At 43.1% G+C, this 23048-nt stretch overlaps 1 protein-coding gene across 3 annotated transcripts in view; it reads left to right on the forward strand.

Moving 5' to 3' along the window:
* CSNK1G2 (casein kinase 1 gamma 2) overlaps positions 1–23048 on the forward strand; it is a 137336-nt gene that overhangs the window by 87963 nt on the left and 26325 nt on the right. For all 3 annotated transcript variants that reach the window (XM_087702869.1, XM_087702885.1, XM_087702877.1), the window contains exons 3-8: positions 12434–12474; positions 14060–14129; positions 15282–15430; positions 16306–16540; positions 17875–17960; positions 21620–21704. In XM_087702869.1, the coding sequence (XP_087558995.1) occupies positions 12434–12474; positions 14060–14129; positions 15282–15430; positions 16306–16540; positions 17875–17960; positions 21620–21704 (666 nt within the window). The remainder of the gene's footprint in view (positions 1–12433; positions 12475–14059; positions 14130–15281; positions 15431–16305; positions 16541–17874; positions 17961–21619; positions 21705–23048) is intronic.

Genomic DNA, 23048 nt, shown 5'->3' on the forward strand with positions numbered 1-23048 from the left:
GCGCCACCTCGGCTCATAGTTTTTCACTGGTGCTGCAGTGGGGAAGGAGCAGCGCTGTTCCTCCTCATTTCACTCTGCACACTCAGTTGCCACAAGTGATGGGGGGCACTGTGCAGCAGCCTTGTCTCACCAAGTTTGCTAAGCAGTTGAAAGAGACTTAATTAAAACCCTATAGTGGGTGTAGGTTATTAACATTAATTAATTACAGTTAATGCAACATGCCTTTAGGGTATAATCATTTCTCAAATTTCCTCCTTCAATTATCCATCCATCCATCCATCCATCCATCCATCCATCCATCCATCCATCCATCCATCCATCCATCAATCTACTGTGTTTCCCCGTTTGACCTCTGAAATAAATGCTTGGTCTTATTTTCGGGGAGGTCTTATTTTTGAGGTGCAGGAGACGGTGAACATGGTCACCTCATGGCTGCTGCTGTGTTGCGCATTGCTGGGCCTGCCACTCTTTTTGCGGCGACCATTAGCATGACAGAAGAGGCGCGGTGGCTAAGGTTGCGGGAGTGAGCGTTAGGTAAGGGCGTCTGGGATGCATAGGGCATGTTTCCCCCCCCCTCCCCAGCCTTGCCTCCTCACTTTGTGTTGTTTGTGCAGCAAGCAACCAGAGCAAATGGGGACCGGCTGCGCATGCGGTTAAACATTTTTGGGGAGGGCTTATTTTAGCGCATGCGCTCAAAACCCCAATTGGGCTTATTATCCAAGGAGGTCTTATTTTCAGGAAAACAGAGTATCTATCTATCTATCATCTATCTATCATCTATCTATCTATCATCTATCTATCTATCAATTTATCTATCTATATCTATCTATATCTATATCTATTTATTATCTATCTCTATTTATCATCTATCTATTTATTATCTATCTATCTATCTATCTATCTATCTATCTATCTATCATCTGTCTATTTATCATCTATCTATCTATCATCTATCTATCTCTATCTATCTCTCTATCTCTCTATATTTATCATCTATCTATCATCTATCTATCTATCATTTATCTATCTCTATCTATTTATCATCTATCTATTATCTATCTATCTATTTATCATCTATCCATCCATCCATCCATCCATCCATCCATCCATCCATCCATCCATCCATCCATCCATCCATCCATCCATCCATCCATCCATCCATCTATCTATCTATCTATCTATCTATCTATCTATCTATCTATCTCAGAGATAACTTGCAGAATGCCAAGAATGTGTATATCAAAGATTTGGGAGAAGGGTGAGTTTGGAAACGAATTCAGAAGTCCATGTAGGTAGACAATGGTTCTTTCAGTGTGGGTTAACCATAGGATCAAGGCAAAATGAGTCAACACAGTTTTGAATCCAAGCTGCTTTCAAAGATAGGACCATATTGAGTATAGAGGCAGTCCTTGAGTTACGACTGTGATGCAGCCTAGCCATCATGGTCATAGGTTGTGACAGTTGTAAATCGGGTCACTCATATAACCAACCCGATTTTACAACTTTTTTGGCAGCGATTGTTAAGCTGTCATTAAAGGAACCGGTGGTTCGCTATAAGCCAGTTTTGCCGAAAAACCAGATGGTTCTCATCAAAAATGTTGGCCAAATACAGTCACATGACTGCGGGACACTGCAAACAACCATGTATGTGTCTGTAGAGATTCTCTGTCATCCAGGTCATAGTTGTCCCAAAGGTGCTTTTTACAGGAGGCAACTAGACTTTCTGGTTTTTCTTTGAAGGTGTTTCGCTTCTCATCCAAGAAGCTTCTTCAGCTCTGACAGGATAGTGGAGAATGGAAGGATTTAGATTCCTTGCAGTCAGCTGGTCATCTGCATCCTTTTAGAGGTTTGTTGAAACATTTGGAGGTTTACCTGGATGACTGAGAATCTCAACAGACTTTCAGCTGTACAATTTGGGATGGACACCCTTCAAATGTTTGGGGGGGTGGGTGTAGGAATGGATTTCCAGATAAAAGGTTGCAGACTACAGGAACCATTAGCACTACTCAAGTGACCCCCTAAGGACGCAGATAAAACTCCAGATGCTTTAGCGAACCTCTAATAGGATGCAAATGGCCAGCTGCCTGCAAGGAATATAAATCCTTCCGTTCCCCACCATCCAATCAGCACTGAAGAAGCTTCTTGGATGAGAAGCGCCACGTCTTCAAAGGAAAAAAAACAAGAAAATCCAGTTGCCTCCTGAAAAAGCACCTTTGGGACAACCATATGTGTGGACATTCCCAAGTGTCTGAAGTATGGTCATGTGACCACAGGGGGGGTGGCTAGCCACTGGAATCTGAATCCTTACCCCCAGAGAAGGCCATTGCAAATTTGAACAGTGGCTAAGTCACCAATCTTAACTCAGGATTATCTGTATCCAGAGCACAAATGGTATATAGATCTACACATTGTTGTGCTTAGCTCTGTTTTTTTTTCCTCCTGAAAAAGAGGTGCAGTTGGGAACGTCAACCAGAATATTTTGAGGTTGGGAAAACTTTCAGCACAGCACATAATTTCTTCCTCAAAGTGGTTCTTATTTTGATCATGAGTATGGTGGTAGACTCACTGGAGAAGAGCCTAGTGCTGAGAAAGATGGAGGGCAAAAGAAGGGGATGGGAGAGAATGAGGTGGCTGGATGGAGTCCCCGAAGCAGTTGGCATGAACTTAAATGGATTCCAGAGGATGATAGAGGACAGGAAGGTTTGGAGGAACGTTGTCCATGGAGTCACGATGGATCAGACACGACTTCACAACTAACAACAACAATGGTGGTAGTACATTGGCTTCTCTCCCAAGGATACCCAAATCTGGTGTGTAACAGGCCTGGAAATAAAAGCATATCTTCCCTGTTTTATTGCAATCTTCCTTCCTTCTTTCTTTCCTTTCATCCTTCCTTTCATCCTTTCCTTTCCTTTCCTTCCTTCCTTCCTTCCTTCCTTCCTTCCTTCCTTCCTTCCTTCCTTCCTTCCTTCCTTCCTTGTAAATACTTGTGAGTATTTAGAAATCAAAGGTCAGCGAGGAAGTCTGCATGATGCAAGGAAGCAGGTGCTGGGATGATGCATTGCACTAATGAAATGCAAGGACAAATTACTTTGGGAAGAGGGGGGTGATGGCTCACAGCTTTTTAGCAATGACTAAATGTATTCATGTTCCAACATTAAATTTGTGTGGGACCTCCAGCACGTTGCAATATAATTGAAATATTTACGGTAGGCCTCGTTAGCCGGGAGGAGGAGAAGGGAGCAGCCAGTGAATGGTTCTCTACAGCAGGGGTCTCCAATTCTGGGAGTTGAAGTCCTCCTGGCTGCCAAGGTTGGAGATGCCTGCGCTATAGTACGATAGCTAGGTTTTTTTTCCAAACAAACAAACAAACAAACAAACAACAGATTGGTGAAGTTGATCAGAAAGGTCGGCAGTTCAGCGGTTCGAATTCGAAACAGGAGTGAGCTCCCGTTACTTGTTCCAGCTTCTGCCAACCTAGCAGTTCGAAAGCACGTAAAAATGCAAGTAGAAAAATAGGGACCACTTTGGTGGGAAGCTGAAATAGCATTCCGTGCACCTTCGGCGTTTAGTTATGTCGGCCACATGGCCATGGAGACATCTTCCGACAGTGCTGGCTCTTCGGCTTTGAAACGGAGATGAGCACCACCCCCTAGAGTCGGGAACGACTAGTACATATGTGAGATGGGAACCTTTACCTATAGAAAGGAGATTTGGCTTGACCACCCTAGGTGTATTTTGCAGATCTCAGATCATAGCTCTTAATGTGAAACATCCGGGGGAAAGGCAATCCTAGCAAATGTATTGAATTCATTCAACATAGGGATTTTTTGGTATTAACTCAAAACAAATTTGTCTTTTATCACATCCCCAGTTATTGCTAATTGCCCCTCCTGTACTTTTATTGGAGAACATCCATTTTGGGGCGATAAATATATTATCTAATTATGATAAAAAATAATCATGTGATTTTTTTTAATGTGTTTTTGAAGAAGCAATCTTCAAAATCTTTTGATGCACGAAGGAGCAAATTTCATTAACTCAAGGGTCACATACAAGTAATCCTCGACTTACAACCATTCTTTTAATAACTCTTTGGAATAGCAATAGGACTTAGACTTATATAGTGCTTCACAGGGCTTTTACAGCCCTCTCTAAGCGGTTTACAGAGTCAGCCTATTGCCCTCCAACAATCTGGGTTCTCATTTTACCCACCTTGGAAGGATGGACAGCAAAGTCAACCTTGAACCCTGTCAGTATTGAACTCCTGGCTATAGGCAGAATTAGCTTGCAATACTGCACTCTTAACCACTGTACCACCATGGCTCCTATTACAGGTAGCCTCCAACTTACAAGCACAGAATTTCTTTTGTTAAGTGAGACATTTATTAAGTGAGTTTTGCCCCATTTAAAACCTTTCTTGACACGGTTAGCAATCGTCTTGTTAGCAATGGAATCCCAGACCCAATTTTTCTTCTTAGTTGAGGACTATTCGAAACGCTTTCATTGCAGCTTGACAACCATACTCCAGAAATGGTCAAAGCCTAGACCCGTGATGGCGAACCTATGGCACGTGTGCTACGCGGAATCCTCTCTGCAGGTGTGCGAGCCTTCGCCCAGCTCAGCTCCACTGCGCATGCACACCCACCACCCACTGGGTTGCTGCTGTGCATGCGGAAGACGCGTACATGCATGGGATGGGTGGAGGGGTTGGGCGCGCATATACGGGAAGCGGGGGAGACCGCAGAGGGGGGCAACTACGCCCATGACCCTTTTTTTGTTTCAGGAGGCTTCAGGGAGGCCTGCTAGGCCCAAAATGGGGCACGGGGGTGTCGCGTGCATGCATGGGGTGGGTGGGTGGGAGAACACTGGAGGGGTCATGCACACATGCGCATTGCAAGGCCCATTGCATTATGGATGTGGGCACATGCACGTATGCTGTCACGAGCTTTTAAGGAGAAAATATTTCGGCCTTCTACAGATTTTAAGGAGGACAGTTTGTCCCTTAGGCCAGGGGTCTCCAATCTCTGGACCGCGGCCCACTGCCTGGCCATTGCCTATTTGGAATTGGGCAGCGTTAGCAACAGACTGGTGGGTAATCGCGTGTGTGCACGCCAGCCTGCCGCTCGTCCTCGTTTTGTGCACCGGCCTTCCACTTGCCCAATTCCCCTCTCCCTTCCCCAGCCGGCCCACCAAGCCAAGATTTGGGACTGCTGCCTTAGGCCCCTGAAATGTTAAAAATATACAAAGGTTTTGGTAACTGCATGTTTGATGGTATCCTCTTTCCACGTTTGGAAGGGTTCACCGACAAAACCGTGAAGCCCTTATCCGCGCCGACATAAGCGCGGAGGGCAAATCCGCGCCGTCCGAAGCACTAAGGAAAAAAGTGACCCTAGCGCGACGACATAACCGCGGAGGGCAAATCTGCGCCTTCCGAAGCACTCAGCACCCTAACCCTAACCCTAAACCTAACCCTAAGCCTAAGCCTAACCCTAACCCTAAACCTAAACCTAAATCTAAACCTAAACCTAAACCAAACCCCTAAACCTAATCCTAAACCTTACCTTAATTTAAATCAGCTTTCTGTCGCCGCGCTGTTGTCGCCGCGGTGATGACGTCGCGGTGATGATGTCGCGGCTTTAGCGACGCGGTTTTGTCGCCGCTATTTTGACGAGCGCGGTTTTGTCGGGCCACGGTTTGGAAGCTCTAATTAAGGAAGTAATGTACATATTCCCCCTCCCCCTGTTCCCCTCCCCTTTCTAATCTGTTTGCTCAATCAACATTTCATGGCATTCTTAAAGTTTCACACTTTTTGTGACTTCAATCGAACTAACAAAAGTGAAATTTATACAGAGGTGTTTTTAAAAAACAAAAACAAAAAAACAAAGCCTGCTAGGGTGGTACTGGTTTCATTCTGTACTTGTTTTCGGTTTGCATGTTTGCAGTCAGCACCCACGTAAAAGCAAATATTTAAGTATTAAATAGGGCGCTATAAATGTATCATTTAAAGAGAAAATTGGGCAATGTTGCTGTGGCCAACAAAGGAATTAGATCCTGAAGGGCATTAAGCTTCTCCACCCATCGGCCTTAAAAAAGAAAGCCTTGAATGCCTGCTTGTTAGTTGAGTGTTTTGAAATGAATCTACCATTCCAACATATTTTTAAAAGGTTCCTCTTGGTCTGAATCCATCCTTCCAGTTTACAGAGGAAGACTTGAGAGGGAAATAAAATATAAATATCACACAAGAGTAGCTGGCCATGGACACGGTGTTGACAGGAGGGATTTAGTCCCTGGGAACATGGTGTGTGTTTCTTAAGATGATGGTCTACGTAGGCCAAGAGGGATTGCGAGGAGAAAGACGGAAGAGTTATGAGTTTTGGCTGAAGAGTATCACAAGGGATCTTGGAGTCCCAGTGGACAACCATTTAAATATGAGCCAGCCATGTGCAGCAGCTGCCAAAAAAGCCAACTCAGTTCTAGGCTGTATAAACAGAGGGATAGAATCAAGATCACATGAAGTGTTAATACCACTTTATAATGCCTTGGTAAGGCCACACTTGGAATACTGCAACCAGTTTTGATTGCCACAATGTAAAAAAAAATGCAGAGACTGTGGAAAGAGTGCAGAGAACAGCAACAAAGAGGATTAGGGGACTGGAGGCTAAAATATATGAAGAACGGTTGCAGGAACTGGGTATGTCTAGTTTAATGAAAAGAAGGACTAGGGGAGACATGATAGCAGTCTTCCAATATCTCAGGGGTTGCACAAAGAAGAGAGAGTCAAGCTACTCTCCAAAGCACCTCGAGGGCAGGACAAGAAGCAATGGGTGGAAACTAATCAAGGAGAGAAGCAACTTAAAACTGAGGATAAATTTCCTGACAGTGAGAACAATTAATCAGTGGGACAACTTGCCTCCAGAAGTTGTGAATGCCCCAACACTGGAAGTCTTTAAGAAGATGTTGGATAGCCATTTGTCTGAAGTGGTGTAGGGTTTCCTGCCTAAGCAGGGAGTTGGACTAGAAGACCTTTCCAACTTGTTATTCTATTATATTCTGTTAGATGCTTTAAAAATGGGATTCGGGAATGGCAACTCATGATTAAGAACTTCAGACAGAAATCTGTGCCCTGCTGGAGTAAATCAAAGAATAATTGTTCTAAGGTTTTTAACCTAATCAAGGAAAAACCAGAAAGTCAATTACCTGATAAAGGATGGGAAAGAAATAAGGTGACTTGAACTCTTTTCCCCCCATTTTTTTTATTTTTGAACAAACAAACAAACAGGCATAAAACATTAAAAACCATCCTCCAGTTACATACAGTGTGTCGATTGGTTACAAAACCTTTGTACTCCCTCACCACAGTCTTCACTTACAATTTATATAGAATCTCATATTATCCATCTAATATATATGTATACAATTATTATCATTATTAAACATTTATTTTACTACAACCACTGTTACTTCCTTTTATGTGAGAGAATATCTCACATAAAAGGAAGTAACAGTGGAAGTAAGTTTAAAATAAATTTACATGATTATGGCATTCCAAAACCATCCACTAATATTACATCTTTATATTTTATTTTGTAAAATTGTTTATATTTGGTTACAAAATTTTTATGTATCCTCTCCATTGTCCTCACTTACAAGTTATATAAAATTTCATATTATCAATCTAGTATATGTATACATTATTATCATTGTTAATCATTTATATGACTATAACTATTATTACTTCATTTTATGCATAATATTCTTTTTTTTTTTAATAAAAAGCTTTTTGGACAGACATAGACAAACAAGACATAAAACATAGAACCATCTTCCATTCCATACAGTGTGTTTATTGGTGACAAGGTTTTTGTGCATTCTTTCCATAGTCATCACTTGCAATTTATATAAATCACATAATATCAAATCAAATATGTTTGTATGCAGTATTATCATTATATCTCATTTGTTTGACTATCACTATTATTCCTTCATTTTACATGAGATATAGTAAATATTGGGTTCATTTATATTATAACAGTTCATTACATCATCTTCAATCTATCCAATAATAGTATATCTTTATATTATATTCAGTATCATTCTATTATTCATTGTATTGATAACATTCTCTAGTATCTTTCATTTCCATATTTTTTATCTAACCATTGATAAAATAAATCCCATATCTTATAAAAGCCTTTAGGAGGCTTCCAGAGTGATCCTGGGGGCTGGGGAAGGGCAAAAATGAGCAAATGTGGGCTGTTTTGCAAAGGGGGTGGGGTTTCGGGAGGCCAAAAATGCTGTATTCAGTGTATAAGACGCACCCAGATTTTCACCCTCTTTTTTGAGGAAAAAAGGTGTGTCTTATACTCCGAAAAATACGGTAACATTTAAAAAACGGTCCTTACAATAGGTCCTTCTACTTAGAACCATCACTGCATCTCCACAGTCATGTGATCAAAATTTGGCACTTGGCCATTGCCTTGTATTTAGGACAGTTCAGTGTCCAAGGTGTCAACACACAAAGCATCCCTGGCCCTCTCTTGAATTGCCGAGGTGTTGCAGTGGTTAAATGCAGCACTGCAGGCTACTTCAGCTGACTGCAGTTCTGCAGTTCGGCTGTTCAAATCTCACCGGCTCAGGGTTGACTCAGCCTTCCATCCTTCTGAGGTGGGTAAAATGAGGACCCAGATTGTTGTTGGGGGCAATATGCTGACTCTGTAAACCGCTTAGAGAGGGCTGAAAGCCCTATGAAGCGGTATATAAGTCTAACTGCTATTGCCATAGGCAAGGGGGATGGGGAACTGACGATGCAGCACGGCAGTCACACACAGAAGCACATTCCGTGCATATCTTTCTCAAGGCTGTCTCCCAGGTTACCCGAGACTCATGGTTTAATCGGGGCATCCGTCAAAGGGTCAGGCAGTCGCCATTTGCGAACTTTCCAGATGGTTTCCAACAAGCAGAGTCAATGGAGGAACCCGGATTCACTTAACGGCAATGATTGACTTAAAAACCATGGCAAATAAGATTGTAAAATTGGGCGCAACTCACTTAACCACCAACTTGCTTAAGCAACATAGATTCTGGCCCCCATAGTGGTCGTAAGTCTAGGACCACCTGAACCTACTAAAAATGAAAAGTTCCCTCGAGTTTGACTGGACTCTTCTTGGTTATATTTCTCTTATGTCTCTGAAGTTTTACTGGAAACATTCTCATTGCTTCCTCCCAGGTGGCTTTTTGCCTTCCCAATCTATAGCTCTGGGATTTTCAAGCATGCTCTGCCTAATAACACCAACAAGGTCCAGTCCTGTTTAGCTTCCCTAAAATCAGCCAGGGTTGGTTAGATTCTGCCACCTGCTGTGATTGGTGACTACCGCCAATCAACCGTTCAGGCTGAACCAGGTGGATGATTTTCCCACAACCGATTGAAGTAGTAACAATGAGGGCATTAATCATCTAACCATACCTGGGAGGCTCATTTATTTGTTTATTTTGCAAATTGTATATGGCAGCCCATCCTTAATCCAATAACTCCAGCTGGCTAACCAAGCAACAAGAAGGAAAGCATTCAAACCAGGGAAAGGAGCAATGCAAGACATCAGTTAAAATAATCGGCTCCTTAAGAATGCAGAACAAACCCCACAGCCAGACTTATGACCATTTCCCCACACAACCGTTGCAGCATCCCCATGGTCACATCATCAAAATTCAGATACTTGGCCACTGACTCACAGTTATGACAGTTGCAGTGTCCTGTAGTCATGCGATCACCTTTTGCAACCTTCTGACAAGCAAAGTCAGTCAATGGGGAAGCCAGATTCACTTAACCACCATGTTACTAACTTAACAATTGCAGTGATTCACTTAGCAACTGTGGCAAGAAAGGTCGTGAAATGGAGCAAAACTCACTTCACAACTGTCTTGTTTAGCAACAGAAATTTTGGCTTCAACTGTGACTATACCTGTATAGGACTACCTGTATATACGTCTCTATCCATCCATCCATCCATCCATCCATCCATCCATCCATCCATCCATCCATCCATCCATCCATCCATCCATCCATCCATCCATCCATCCATCCATCCATCCATCCATCCATGCATTTTAGTGGCTTTTTACAACATAAAACAGAGTAAAAATGTGAAAGTGGATTAAAAAGGCAATAACCCACTAAACCTGAAGTGGAATGGTGACCATTCAGTCCCCAGAGGCTTGGCCTCGGCTTTTACTACTTTTTGGAAAGCCAGCAATGAGGTTTCTAATTTAATCTCAGTGGAATTAGATATTAACCAATAATATCATACTAACTAATATTGAAGGTTAATAGACAAAGTGGAACCGTCAGCAATTTTTAGGGGAAGTGACCGTGGAAACTTGGAATTTTTTATATTTAAGAGAAATTTTGGCTTCAATTGTGGTTGTAAATCGAGGATTACCTACGATATATCTCCCTGATGGTGAACCTATGGCATGCGTGCCAGAGGTGGCCCTCAGAGCCCTCTCTGTGGGCACGTGCGCTGTTGCCAGCTGATCTTCATGGGTGCCGGAGTGCCAGAAAACAGCCCCCAAAATGGCCAAAAACAGCCCTCAAAATGGCCAAAAAACAGTCATGCCCGCACCGGCCAGCTGGTCTTCGGGTTTCCGGTGCTCCGGCGCATGCACATGCACACACCTTCCGGTTTGAGCACTTGGTGCCAAAAAGATTCGCCATCACTGGTATATCTCATTGAGTGTAGGATACAGAATAAAGGACCTGATTTATAGGATTTCAGTAGGAAATAAAGTCTTTATGACGAGAGGAATCCCTTCCAAGATAGTAGTGATCACTGTTTCTCTAAATGTGTTTGAGTAGGCTGTGTACACAATGGCTGTGTGTACATGGACTTCATCTAAGCTGCTTGCATTCATAAATCGTCTGTTTCTGTCTACAGCAGGCCTGCACAGCTTAGAGAAAGGATTACATTGATAAAATTAAAAATAATTGTGGGCCACAAAGGAATAGCTGGTGTGCCAGTTAGTTGTTTAGTGTCTGGCAGACTGGCAGCAATGATGGACCTGGCGTCATCGGTGAGATTCATCAGCAGGTGTTCTAGGATAATGGCAGCCGATTCTTCCTGGCATCAGCAAAGTGTGGCAATATTGAATTGAATTGACTTTTTTACAAATGCCAGCAGGCCCCATATTACACTGGCCTGATTTACAGTCCTTTCTCTCTATGAAGCAAGTCCTGTGTGTTGCCTTTTAACCATGAATGTGGGAAATCTACCGTATATATATAAAAGCCAAATATCACTCACTCATCACGAAATCTCCAGAACCTTAAAGCCTATAAACTTGAAATTTGGCATGCATGTTCCTCTTGGCTTCTAGGTGCTCGCTAAGAAAGGATTTTTCAAAATGACCATCAGATCATTAGTATTATTTACATAGCAATTAACACTCTCTGATGCTAAGGAGTTCTACTCCCCCTCCCCACCTGAAAAGAACTCTGTTCCAACTGCCCGTTGCCTCACATCTTATTACCTCAGTTCAAACTGGCAGACATTCCACTCCTTTACTCTGGAGTGGTTTGGGGCTCCTTACAGTACTAAATGTCGGTTGCTTACCAAAATCTTTACGCCTTCCACCTATGGAACTGCTGCCGGACTCAAGGTGGTGGGAGCGATATTCCCTTCTGTGTTCAATCACCAACCCCCACTGAGTCAACAGATTGAACTGAAGATTTCTCCTGCATTGCCCGATCACATAGTTTCATTGCAAAGCACGGGTATCCAGCTAATAACGGGTATCCTACTTTTGGGGGTGAAAAAAGGAGATGACACTTAAATGACTGATAAACTGAATCATGGTCAGGTTATCAGTTTTGAAAGCCATGTGTGGTTTTGTTTAGTTGACATTTCCTGTCTCTGGACTCTTAAAAAGAGAAACCTCTCCCTTCTTATCTGTGTTAGATTCTTTTCATTGAGTTTTGCAACTGGGGGGGGGGGGTTCTTTACTGATTTTAGAAGCTAAACAAGGTCAGACTAGGTTGAAAGGGACACTGCAGGAAAATGCCAGGGTCTGGCTGTAGGCTAGACTGGACATTTGAAAAAGACAGTGGCAAACCTCTTCTATATTTTTGCCTCTAAAAGAAAAGCACTGTCGTTTTTCATCTTGTGTGCGTTTTTACTTTGCATCAACCAAAGGTTTTCTTGCAGGAGATTTAAATTTGGTCTTGTGGTCAATGAATCGTTGTCGTTCAATAAGCAGGTTTTGTGTTCATGATTTGTGCAGTCTTTTTTTCAATCCACCACTATGCCCCTAAATTAGAAATCAGAAATTAGTATATTTTCTGCACAGAACTCTCTCCTGTGATCTCCCAGTGCGGTGATCCTAAATGGGAAATGTTTGTTTTTCTTTCCTTGTCTTAATTCCCTTTCTTATTTTACAGGGAAGAACCTCTACACAAATGAATATGTAGCAATCAAGTTGGTAAGCTTATTTCATATTGTTGTCGGGTTTTGAAGCTGGTCCTTTTTTTCTTCCCATTTATATGTGTGTGTGTGTGTGTTTGTGTGTGTGTGTGTGTGTGTATCTATATCTATATATCTATCTATCGTTATATATATTGTGTCACAACCCCTGGTATGCCCAAATATGGGAGCGACTATATTGCTTCCCTTTTCTGTCTGTCGGCTCACTCTGGGAGCCATCCAAGCACAAAGCCATTTTTTTTATGTTGCCTTGTTACATTTGTGTTGCATTTGTGCTGATAAATAAATAAGGTTCGATTCCCAGTAAGGGTATGGCTAGCTGATGAGAGCTAAATAGCTTGAAATAGATCTATACTAGTCTCCCTTTATTTATTTATCAGAACAAATGCAACACACACACGTATATACGTACGTACGTACGTGTGTGTTCCAGCATAACTCTGGAACGCCTTGGAACAATTTCAATCAAACTTGGTACACAGATGACTTACTCTCTGGAAATAAATACTGTGGGGGTAAGACACCCCTAAAACCCCTTGAAGTGTGTCTTCTGTTAAGATGCAGCCTGTTGTGCCTTAACATTGCTTCTACTGTACTACCATAAAATGGCTTCTACTGTACAGCGCAGTGGAGTTGCCATGGTAATGGCTTCACAGTTTTTGCAAGGGCGCTCCCTCTGATAAAGGAGAAAATCCAACATTAGAAATTACATTTGGTCCGGACATTTGCCCCCTATAAATTAATTGCCCCGGCAACGCCGGGTTATCGGCTAGTTCCTAATAAACTAGATCAGTGTTTTTCAACCTTAGCCAAGATATGTAGACATCCAACTCTCAGAATTCTCCAACCAGCATGGGAATTCTGGGAGTTGAAGTCCACAAGTCTTAAAGTTGTCCTTCTGTAGGCCAGGCACTCTAGTGACGCTTCAAAAGTTGAGAGCAGCGGTGAAACGTTTGGGGGTTTGTTCTCCATTTGGTTTGATGAAAATCCCACAAATGCTTGGCTCATAACAATTGGCCTTTCAAATACCACAAGGCTCCAGCTTGTTCTTGTTGAGGCTTACTAATGTGACCGTGCTTCTAAAATTGGTGATATGTTGGTCTATCTTCCCCCCCACATAATTACTGGAAAGAGTTAGAACTTGGCGAGTTCTTCGGTTTTGCTATCACAGCCATTCTTAACAATTTGTCCCTCCTTCTTTCATATAGTCCTCCTGATTGCATTTTTTCCAGAAGTGTTGGGATTCTGGATCCCCAAATGCCTAGCTGGCATTGCCACTTTGGTTTTTTAGAAAGAATTCTGGGAGTTGTGGTTGCTACACAATTGGAGGTTTAGACTGAAGAAGATGAGTGGACTTTTAATGACCACCCATCTTCTATGCTGAGTTGGCTTGAGGAGCTTCATGAATGGTCCTCTCCTATGCGAACATTGACTTAGAGGCATGTCCCGTTCAGTCAGATAAGCCTGCAGCCTAAGTTCCCTGCCTTTCACAATCACTGCCTCACATTCGTTGCTTGTTTGCAATTATCTCTTGTTTCATTAACAAGTATGGCTGTAGGATTTATAACTTTTCTTTTTTCTAGGAACCTATCAAATCCAGAGCTCCTCAGCTACATTTAGAATACCGATTCTATAAACAGCTTGGCAATTCAGGTAAGTAACAGCAACCAACTTGTAAAGGTAAAGGTTCCCTTCGCACATATATGCTAGCTGTTCCCGACTCTAGGGGGTGGTGCTCATCTCCGTTTCAAAGCCCAAGAACCAGCGCTGTACGAAGACGTCTCCGTGGTCATGTGGCCGGCATGACTAAAGGCCGAAGGAGCACAAAACACAATTACCTTCCCACCAAAGGTGGTCCCTAGTTTTCTACTTGCATTTTTTATGTGCTTTCGAACTGCTAAGTTGGCAGAAGTTGGGACAAGTAATAGGATCTCACTGTTGGGCAGCACTAGGGATTTGAACCGCCAAACTGCCGACCTTTCTGATCGACAAGCTCAGCATCTTAGCCACTGAGCCACCGCATCCCTAACCGACTTGTAGAACTATCCAAAAAAAATTTTTTTTTTTAAAAAAAGAAGTTATTTCAGTTTTCTGAAAAAGTTTTTTTTTAAAGATTTTTTAAAAAGTTTATTTCACTTTCCTTGTTCTCACGAGTACAGAGGAAATGTTCCCTGTTTTAGAAAGTGTTTGCAAGAAGCTTAATTCTTGGAACACGCTTTCTTAATAAACCTGGCTGATAACATTATTATTAACCTCTTTCCTATCCCCACTACCCTAATCGTTCGAACCTCTGAAGCTCTTTTCCCCTCCCTCCCCTTAGGCTTTGATTAAACTCTCACCTCTGTAACCGTACATTTTTATTTGTGTATTGATCCTGCTGCAGGTGTTTAAAGATGCTGATGTGCGTTGCCTTTTTAAAACTTCTGGGGACTCTACTAACGAATTGTGAATAATATTTTTTTTAAAAAAATTTCATCTGTTTAAAATGCAATTCAAAGGAAAAGCTGGGTGCATGTTTACAGAAGAGTTTTTGATTTTCTCTCCTCGAGGATTATTAGGACTTTAAATAGGATCTGTGTTGACTTGCAGAATGCTTATTTTCAAGGTACTGCACATGTTCTTCTAGCCCAGTGTTTCTCAACTAAGACAACTTTTAAGTTGTGCGGACTTCAATTCCCAGAGTTCTGAGAGTTGAAGCCCACAAGACTTAAAGTTGCCAAAATCGGACACCCCTGGTGTAGAAATAAACCGTAGAACCATATTTACCATGTCCAACTACACCACTTTCTTTTCCACTCTTGGCAGAAGGAATCCCTCAGGTCTACTACTTTGGGCCATGTGGAAAGTACAACGCCATGGTCTTGGAGCTGCTGGGCCCAAGCCTAGAAGACCTCTTTGACTTGTGTGACCGGACATTCACTCTCAAGACCGTTCTTATGATTGCCATCCAACTGGTGAGCATCCATTCTGTAGAGACTTGCATTCATTGCTACTATCTTCACGCAACCCTCCAGTTTTAGACCCAGTCCAAAACCTCTCCCGCTCAGTTAACGCATTCCAACAACCCGGAATTCTCTGAGTTAAGGAGCAGCTGTCAAGGCAGCAGGTTGCTCAATTCTTCCTTCATCATCCTTCCTTGATTTATGTGCCGTGTATAAAATTCCTTTCCTGCCAATCAGCACAAAAACATAGTGGAAGGGAATTTCCTCTTTAACCTGCAAAGTGCCTTTGTTTCCTTATTGAGCTTGCAGAAAGGTTAATTTCAAAAAATTACACAGCACTGATTTTTGAGGGTTGACTTAACAGACTGAACGAACATTATCTTGCTATTAAAAGTTCTAGGCAAAAGAACTTAGGATGTGGGATGTTTTGGTCGAGTTTTTACCACAGTCTGATCAGACTTTCCTGTCAACTCTGAAGCTGGCCTGACTGAGGTTATATTGGAGGCTTCAATGTTGCCACAATGGCGATGAGGGATTTTTTTGGGGGGGGGGGGATAGAGATAACCTGGGGTTTTCTAGCCAAAACAAAATATTTTCCCCTGAGAACCAAGGTCATTCCCACAGGTGGCTGAAGAGAGTAGGAATGAACGTTATAAGCAACCAGACTTGATTGGACCATGTGATTGATTTTTGGGGAAAGGGGAAAACATTTAATTAGGTGAAAACCGCGGGAACCTTTAGAGTCGGTTTTCACCAGTTTGTGCCAATATGATATATCCAATAAACTTGTTCTTTGAGGAACCCGCTTACCTTAAGAGTTCTGTTTGCTACGGGTGTATTACTTGGAACCTTGACGTTTCCCTTCCCTGCCTTCTCTTCCGGCCCAGATTACACGGATGGAGTACGTTCACACCAAAAGCTTGATCTACAGAGACGTAAAGCCAGAAAACTTCCTGGTGGGAAGGCCCGGAAGCAAGCGCCAGCACACCATCCACATAATTGACTTTGGCCTGGCCAAAGAGTACATTGACCCAGAGACCAAAAAGCATATCCCCTACCGAGAGCACAAGAGTCTGACAGGGACGGCGCGGTACATGAGCATCAATACTCACCTGGGGAAAGGTGAAGAATGGTCACTTCCTGACATATTTCCAGGAAAGGGGAGAGTGGGGATGGAGGATGGGTATCCGCAGGGAAGGGGAGTTCTCATACATCTCATTTTACCCAAAAATTAAAAAGCCGTTTTCCCAAACGTGTGTGCCCCTCTGAATCACTGTGAATTCATGGCGACTGACTGGACCAGCCCTGCTATTTTTTGGGCAATGTTTTTGGAGATGGTTTTCTCTGGGAAACTGATCGAAGGTTGAGTCAAAATTTCTGTGGAACTGTTGTATAAGTGCTACTGTCCCTGCAGCTTTGCACCTGCTTTAAGGGAACCTCAAATAGCAGTTTCAAGGAGATCACAGAGGGTATTAGTGTTACGGTTGAAGTGCTCTGCCCAGCCTAAGTAGAAATATTTATGACTGGTGCAAAGTCTCTGCTGGATACAATACAGACTTTACAAGACTCGGTGTTGCAAAGTGTGCAATGAGGTCTCACACCGACATCCTAAACATTGAGTTCTTTATTCATGGTTCATTGAATAACTTCCAGTTAGCTACAGTCACACAGTAAGCAAAAATATAACCAAACCATAATATATCTCTGTTGTGTAAACATACCTTAGGCTATTTGCTGTCATGGCTGTGGAACCCCCAGAGGTCAGGGCAATCTCTGAATTGTATAGCTAAAGACTTGCTGAATTGTTGAATAAACCTTATTTGAAGTGAGGGGGGTGGGTTTTCCTTGAATTGTTTTATCACCTACTGTCAGAAGGAGGTGGATGGATTCTTTCATAGATGACAAAGATACAATGCCTGTTTATACTTCATTTCTTTATCCTGATGATTATTATTAAGAGCCGAGGTGGCGCAGTGGTTAGAGTGCAGTACTGCAGGCTGATTCAGCTGACTGCTAGCTGCAGTTCGGCAATTCAAATCTTACCAGGCTCAAGGTTGACTCATCCATCCATCCTTCTGAGGTGGGTAAAATGAGGACCCAGATTGTTGGGAGCAAGAGGCTGACTCTGTAAACCGCTTAGAGAGGGCTGTAAAAGCACTACGAAGCAGTATATAAGTCTAAGTGCTATTGCTATTATGTGCTATTATGCTATTATGTTATGGGAGTGAGACAAAATCAAGTCATATATGGTCTACTATACTAAGTATCTTAGCTGGGTTTACATCAGGCTCTCCATTCAAATTCTGGGTTCACAGAGTACACTAAACCAATCAAATCATTTCCCACCTTGCAATGATTTGCAGTATGAAGATCCAATCAGAAGCATTTTAAAAAAAACAATGTAATTGAAAGAATGCTCTGGATTCATTCAGATTTTTTTGTCATCTTCTGTGTAGAACAAAGCCGAAGAGATGACCTGGAAGCCCTTGGTCACATGTTCATGTACTTCCTCCGGGGGAGTCTGCCCTGGCAAGGCCTGAAGGTGAGTCCTATCTCTGGAAAAATAAAACAAATTTAAATGAACCGAATTTAAGCATCTGCATGTTTTCCCTTTTGCTACTGCATGGATTTAGCCTCTGACTATTGCGTTCTTCAATATGTGGGGTCCTTCTTGCTTTCTGTGCTTAAGAGCCAAGGTGGCGCAGTGGTTAAAAGCAGCACTGCAGGCTACTGCTAGATCAGCAGTTCAGCGGTTCAAATCCCACTGGCTCAGGGTTGACTCAGCCTTCCATCCTTCCGAGGTGGGTAAAATGAGGACCCAGATTGTTGGGGGCAATATGCTGACTCTCTGTAAACCGCTTAGAGAGGCCTGAAAGGCCTATGAAGCGGTATATAAGTCTACTGCTATTGCTATTGCTATTGCTTGGTTGTTTTCTTGCAGACATTTCATTACCCAACTAAGTAACATCATCAGTGCTAGTAGGCTGTGGGGTTTGCTCTCGATTTATATTCTAATTTTTCAGTATGTTTTCCATCTTTACTTGAGTAATGTCTTGTAAGCTAGGAACTTGGATATACTATTTATGATTCCCTTTGTAAAGAAAGAGCTGAGGATGTTAAATCTCTACTCCTTTGATTAGAATAGAATAGAATAGAATAGAATAGAATAGAATAGAATAGAAGGAGCCTTGGAAGTCTTTTAGTCCAACCCCCTGCCTAGACAGGAATTCCTACACCACTTCAGACAAATGGTTATCCAATATCTTCTTTAAAACTTCCAGTGTTGGAGCATGCACAACTTCTGGAGGCAAGTTGTTCCACTGATTAATTGTTCACACTGTCAGGAAATTTATCCTTAGTTCTAAGTTGCTTCTCTCCTTGATTAGTTTCCACCCATTGCTTCTTGTTCTGCCCTCAGGTGCCTTGGAGAATAGTTTGACTCCCTCTTCTTTGTGGCAACCCCCGAGATATTGGAAGACTGCTATCATGTCTCCCCTGGTCCTTCTTTTCATTAAACTAGACATGCCCAGTTCCTGCAACCGTTCTTCATATGTTTTAGCCTCCAGTCCCCTAATCACCTTTGTTGTGGTGTAGTTGTGGAACTGGCCCAAGATTTGCTTATGTTAGGTGGGTCCATATGCTGAAATCAGGTGAAAATGTTACTTGTCCAGCTGGCTTGATATCACCCACAACATTAAGACACCCGCAGAACAGAGAACAGTGAAGACTGTAACTTTGTATATTCTAAATGTTTATGGAGATTCTCAGTCCTCCAGGTCATGGTTGTCCCAAACGTGCTTTTTTTGGACTTTCTGGTTTTTCTTTGAAGACGTTTCGCTTCTCATCCAAGAAGCTTCTTCAGCTCTGAAGTGAAACGTCTTCAAAGAAAAACCAGAAAGTCGGGTTGCCTCTTGAAAAAAGCACCTTTGGGACTTGTGCATTGTATTATCTCCCTAATTTATGTCTCTAGAGTTCCTGAATCACCCCAGTGTCTTCCACTTCCAGCTCATCACCTTGATTGAGGATCATCTCACTCTGTGCCTGTATATTGATTGCTCTTACAGCGAGAATTGCTAGTTTTCATTTGTTGAATCCAGGAATTCCCGCTAGGAGAGAGAGTGACCTTAGTTGTGTCCCGTAAGTACAGATAGTCCTCAACTTATAACCATCATGAACCCTGCAAATTACAGTCATAGCCGTCATCAAATGGGTCAGTTACACAACCAACCCGATTTTATGACATGTTTTGTGATGGTTGTAAGTGTGAAACATTGCAGTCGTTAAGCAAACATCACAGGAATGAACTAGGGGCACGGCTTCGCTGGAAAATGGAAGTACATGGTCACATGTGACCATATTGATGAGTACCTGAAGTGCATTCACATAACCATGCGGGGGCGTAATGGTCAGACCTAGAGTTTCGCATGGTAACCCTCTTTCTCAGGTGGATCATAATGTCAAATGGTCACTAAATAACCAGTTGTCAGTTGAGGACTGTCTGAATTACAATTGTCAGGAAGATGTTTCCAAATCCTCTCTCTGTTCCCTGAGCTGGTCCTTCCATACTCCTCTCATATCTTGTTACATAGCATAGCTCTTCTCCAGGCAGTGTTGTGGCCCGCCAGTGGCCAGCAGATTTGGACAGTGAGGAGGGTGGGGAGGAACATGGAACAGCCCTGGAGTCTGGGGAAGGCTCTGGTGAGGGCTTTGTGTCGGAGGCAGAGGGGGGGGGCAGAGCCATCTGACAGTTATCAGCTGCCTTCGGAGTCAGTCATCAGTGAGGCAGACAAACAGCTGGAGCCTGTTCCCAGTGTGCGAATGCGCAGAGTTGCCAGGTGAAGGGAGCAGCTAAGGAACAAGGGTCGATTTAGGAGTAAGGCCACAGGTGGACGGTGAATGGCCCCTCCCATAGGGAGTAATAGAGGAGTGAAAGAGGAGGGGTGTTTGCAGGAGACAATTAGTTCATCCCTGCATTCGTGCCAAGTATTGCGGCGTCTGAAAGATATCGGCCTGGCCATTCTCCAAGCCTGATAAAGGTCGGTAATTGCGAACTATCTTGAGAGATTGTGGGCTGGGACTTTGCTGGAGAGGAATTCACTGTAAATTAAATAAAAGGGTTTTATCGGGACGAGGACTCGGCTTCGTGCTGCTGGGGAAGCCTAGGCTGGAACAAGCAGGACAGACCCCTCCCAAGCTGTTGTTTAGAGAGCTTTGTTCACAAATATCGCAATATTTGGCCTTATTTCTCTCTACAATCCTATTTATTCCTTACACTCCTCTGATGGGTTCTCGTTCCATGGTTCAGGATTTCAGTCTCCAACTTCCTGGTTTTCAAAGACCCAGCCCTGTGGCTCTGGAATTCCTTCCCTTCTCCTTGTGGAAGTTTGACAGTCGTTAAAAGGGGCCCAAGCAGTGGTGGGCTGCAACCAGTTTAACAACCGGTTTTCTGATCGCGGACGCAAAGCATGCCTAACATGCTTGCGCGCAGTGTTCAAAATACAGCCATTTGAAGCTCAGCTGCTTATCTTCTAAGACAGCCTCGGTAAGTAGAACAACAGAGGCGCAGAAATCAGCTGTGCTATGCGAATCAGCTGAACCAGAAAGAAGGAAATATAGGACAGGATAGGGTGGGGGTGGATGGGCGGGGCCAACTTATCGTCGGAGCTACCGGTTTACCCGAACTGGTCCATTATGGCAGCAGCCCACCACTGGGCCTAAGACCTTTTTTTTATCTGAGAAACGAGTTAGTGCTTGGTCAATCCACCCTTTTATCCTTAGTTGACAGTTCCTAGATTAAGCCCTGCCTTGTTTGAATGATGAATTTATAGTTGTTTGGTTGCACTGCAAGGTATTTTAAAGCCCATGTTTGGATGCTGTCTGTTTATTTGCCTTGGCTATTAAAATCTGTTTACTAGTTTGGTTTCTAAATTGTGAATTAACTGGATGGGATGGGGTTTTGTAATTACAGTACAGTGTTTTTTCTGATCTGCACACACCTCAGTAAAAGCGTGTAATTGCAGTAATATGTTTTTGTTGTTATTAGTCCACCTTGGCAAAATAAATACAGGTGCACATTTTGTGCAATCCTCGCAATTTATCCGATGTCTTGTGGCGCAGTTGTGTTTTCCTTGGCACCTTTTCCCTTCTGCAGCCTGACCTGACCTCCTTCTTCTTCTTCCCACCCTGGCTTTCTCTTCTTAGGCGGACACCCTGAAAGAGCGGTACCAGAAGATTGGCGATACCAAGAGAGCCACGCCCGTTGAAGTGCTGTGTGAAAGCTTCCCCGGTAAGGATCACCGGCAACGCAGAGACAGTATCTGGTTTCACTGCCAGGAAGACAGATTTACATCATTCGAAAAGGAGGAGGCAGTTTATATCAAAGGAGAAAGGGTTAGGTTAAGCTCGGTTTACAGTCAAGGGTTGCGCTCAGCGGTGGGATTCCAAATTTTTTCCTACCGCATCTATGAGAGTGTGCTTCGCACGCACGCAGCACTCCAAAGGACCGCCCTCAGTGTCAGCGTTGGTGAGCTGAGCTGTTTTTTAGCGCGAATCAGCTGAGCTAAAAAAACAAGGGAATATACGACAGTGAACGATGGGGGCAGGTGGTTGGGGACAACCAGAGGTGATATTTGCCGTTTCTCCGAACTACTCAAAATTTCCGATTACCGCTGTTGTGCTGTAGAGCAGCTCTGCTGGCTGGAGAATTCTGGGAGTTGAAGTCCACAAGTCTTAAAGTTGCCAAGTTTGGGAACCACTGCTGTAGAGTGTCTTTGCTCACCATTCTGCCTGATTATTTGGGTTTTTTTTAAAAAAAATAATTAAATGTATATGCAACCCATCTCTTGGATTATATCTTCTAAAATATTCTGGGAGTTGGGGAAAGCGGTTCCACCACAAAACCGCGTTCGACTAAACCGCGCTCGACGAAACCGCATAGCTGATGTCATCAAGAGGGCGACAACAGCGCGGAGACAGAAGCACGCTGTAAACCCTAAACCTAAAATTAACCCCTAAACCTAATCCTAAACCTAACCCTAAACCTAACCCTTAACCTAAACCTAAACCTAACCCTAAACCTAATCCTAACCCTTAACCTAACCCTAAACCTAACCCTAACCCTAAAGCTAACCCTAACCCTTACCTTAAGTTGAATCGGCTTGCTTTCAAAGCGCTATTTAAAGCGCCCTTCTTTTCCGCACTGGCTGTTGTCGCCCTGTTGATGACATCAGCGACGCGGTTTAATCGGGCGCGGTTTAGTCGAGCGCGGTTTTGACGGGTCACGGGGGAAAGCTACTCTCTTCCATTCCGCTCCGTTTGGTTTTCTCGTCCATGCTTTTAAATAACGGTCAGCAGAATTTCTGTGCTGCTAAACATGCACAGTCCTGTTTGGGCTCTTTCGTTGCGTATCTAAAATGTTTTGCATTACTAAGCACTTGGTGGTTTATCCTGGTAAGTCCTTCTGGTTTGGGTGTGGATGGGGCTATTTTGACTACCTAAGCAATGGAAACCTAAGGTTTGATAGATGACTAGAAACAACCCAATACAACAGCTGTTCCCTGAGGTAGACTTCGCCTTTTTAGCAGCTGCATCACACAGCTGGCTTATGTTTAACTGTGCTTGATAAGGACAC

This window comes from Thamnophis sirtalis, unplaced genomic scaffold (assembly GCF_051295495.1).
Source record: "Thamnophis sirtalis isolate CommonGarterSnake01/CBP01778 unplaced genomic scaffold, rThaSir2_p1.2 scaffold_1, whole genome shotgun sequence".
Taxonomy (NCBI): Eukaryota; Metazoa; Chordata; class Lepidosauria; order Squamata; family Natricidae; genus Thamnophis; species Thamnophis sirtalis.